This window comes from Miscanthus floridulus, unplaced genomic scaffold (assembly GCF_019320115.1).
Source record: "Miscanthus floridulus cultivar M001 unplaced genomic scaffold, ASM1932011v1 fs_31_2_3, whole genome shotgun sequence".
NCBI lineage: Eukaryota > Viridiplantae > Streptophyta > Magnoliopsida > Poales > Poaceae > Miscanthus > Miscanthus floridulus.
The window spans coordinates 1-2,830 of NW_027096573.1; the positions used below are offsets into that span (position 1 = coordinate 1).

Here is a 2,830-nt window from a genome sequence, read left to right on the forward strand (position 1 = left end):
CCTCAAGTGCCTTCACTACCGCCACCACTTTCCCTCGCACCACCATTGGCAAACGGTATTATATTTTATGGCGACATACTTCGAGATCATGACATGAGTGAAACAATGAAATGAGAATATCCTTATAATATCTCTACTAGTGGCAATTATTGGCTTCCTTTTCTAAAACAATTAATTTGCCAATGTGAAATCAAGTAATTATGTAGTAATCTGACATGAATTGAGTTTTTATGAGAAGTAAAAAATGTCTACATCGTAAACATGGCATAATGAAAATTCACATTTTGTTCCTGAGCATGACTATAGACAAGGAATCACTCTATACTCCGTCCAATCGCACAAACTTGATGTTTAGGACAAGATTTGGTTGAATTACATACATTATTAACTATCATTATATTATTTTTAGCTTGAAGAGATCAAGTTATTTGTGTACATATGTATTCAGATGCTTGCAAAATCTTGCTAAGTCCAATATGCTAGCATTTTTCACTGGAGATTTTGTTTTAGAATATGTTCTTAATATCTTCCAAATACAAAATATTTATAAGTATTCTGAATACAAATCGATCTATACATATAATTTGCACATTTTCTAAATATAAACAATACAATAGTTATTATCATTTGTAGAACTGTAACTTTTAAGGTTCAACCAATCTTTATTCTAAACAAGTTACTGTGACTAGAGGGAGTATTTAGCAGTGCAAGGGAGGCTAGTCAGATCGGTAAACGGGGCAAAGTCTTACTAACTCGCAGTCGTTTATGGAGATTTTCTTTCCTCCAAAGAACACGGCAGAATTGGCTTCTAGGTCAACGCAGTGCAAGGCTTTTATTATGTTGATAGAAAAACAAATAAAATGAGATAACTTATAAGCTGGAACAATATTTTTCTCTCACACCAAACTAGTTAGCAGTAAATAATACACGATCGTTTACGACGAAACGAACAGACTAGATGAAACTTCCACCACTTCCGAGGCTGCCGGGCATCTTATAGGGTGAGCATCAAATTTACAGAAGTCGCTAAGTCCTAATCAGGATCCAGGAACACATCAATTGTGGTGTGCCCCTTCAGCAAACTTCAAGCAGATCCGATTCTGCCGCGATCTACGTCATCAGCTGAAGACCCTCCAGGGCCCTGCCGCCGCGCCGCCGCTCCCACAGGCTCGGCGCGTTGTCGTCAGTCGCCGGCCGCCTCACCACCGGCAACGGCGGATCAAACACACCCACTGCCGCCACGGCCACAACGCGACGGACACCACGAGTGCTCCCTGGCGCGGATGCCGTGCCAGCACGCGGTACGTCCCTGACCTTGGCGCACGCGCGCGACGTCCTCGCGTTCCGCCTCATCCCGAACAACCCGAGCACGAGATTCGCCACCTTGCCGCCAGCGCCGGCGCCGCGGTACCGCGAGTCCCTCGGCGGCAGCGCCGGTCCGAGGGCGCTCGAGCACCCCCTGCTCCTCCTCCTCCCCTTCACCTGCCCCATGCAGGTGATCCTCGGCGACGCCGGCAGGCCGCCGTCGCGCTCGGACTCATCCTTCTTCTTCTTCTTCTCGTCCTGCGCCCTTTGCCACCCCGCCGGCGACAGGAGCAGCGGCGAGTAGGCGGCCGGCAAGGCTTTCTTACCGCCCTCCCTCGGCGCCGGGGGCGGCGTAACGTTGGCGAGAAACCACGTCGGCGTCAGCGCCTTGACGTGGTGCTGATGCTGAACCACCGCCGCCATGGTCGGTGATCGATCGACGCCGGGGCCGCGCGCGCTCGATCTCCCTGTGCTCTGATCTGTGCTGCTGAGCTCTACACGGCTCCGGTCCGTGCCCGAGGCGGTTCTTATACACGCAGAGAGCGGGGGCGGGGGTGATCCATGACTCCAATTCGGTCCAATGGCTCGCGTGCAGCACTATTTTGATTACAAAACGAATAATAAGGAGAACATAAATGTTAGTACGAGTGGCGAAAATGCGATTACTAGCTTCGTTATTCTTTTTCCAGGTCAAGTCCTCGTAGTCGTAGCGAGGCAGCGATCACGACTTGAACCAACGGGGACAACAGCGGCGAGCGTGACTGGGCCGGTGCGAGAGTGCGATTCCTGGTCGCTCTTTCTTCGCTAACTTACGTGGAACGGTTAGCGGGTCGCTTTGGCGCGGCGCGGGCGTTAACTATGCGAGGGCCGTGGACTTCTGCGCACGCGACGTCACTTCTGCAGACTTCTGCTGCCGGGAGGTTTCTTCGAGTTTGCTAGCTGCCCTCCTTGGTCTCGCTCTTGGTTCAGAGCCGGTTGGCGTTATGTGTTGCGGAGAAACCCATGGTTATGGATGAGTGGACACTGTCTAAGACTGACTCTTGGTGTTTATTACTTGTGCGATAACAAATTTAACAACCTCATCCTCGTGCCAAAACTGATTAATATAACACCACTGCTCGTCGTTGTGTAATAATAATATGCTGAGTTAGGCACTTATTGTTTATGTTATAGTTTGTTGACTAGATACGGTGTATGAATGAACTGTGAAACATGGCTGATAGTGTTCATCCAGAAAACCGTTAGTGTTGCACATAATCGGAAAGAACAAGGATCGGATCATCGGAGGTGTTTGTGAGAGACGGGATAAGGTAGTGCATCCTAAGCTCGTCCTATAAATTTTGGTGAAATGATTTTATCATTAGAATATTAATTATTGTTTCATGACAGATGAGGTAGCTGTGGATTAACCCATCAATTCCAAGAAACCAAGAATTGAGGAATTAGAACACATATACCGCCGTATTCCTCAAACCCAGTGTGTTCAAAAACTGCTAGACGCTAGACAAGCGGTCGAGCTCCTCCT

General features: G+C 48.3%; 1 protein-coding gene across 1 annotated transcript; it reads right to left on the reverse strand.

Moving 5' to 3' along the window:
* Positions 1 to 885: 885 nt before the first annotated feature.
* LOC136531298 (uncharacterized) lies at positions 886 to 1,767 on the reverse strand. Its single transcript, XM_066523960.1, has one exon. The coding sequence runs from the start codon at positions 1,726 to 1,728 to the stop codon at positions 1,111 to 1,113; it is 618 nt and encodes a 205-aa protein (XP_066380057.1). The 5' UTR covers positions 1,729 to 1,767; the 3' UTR covers positions 886 to 1,110.
* Between the last annotated feature and the right edge of the window lie 1,063 nt (positions 1,768 to 2,830).

Excerpts from the sequence above, each read along its gene's own strand:
- LOC136531298 (XM_066523960.1), bottom strand. The coding sequence starts at position 1,728 with ATGGCGGCGGTGGTTCAGCATCAGCACCACGTCAAGGCGCTGACGCCG.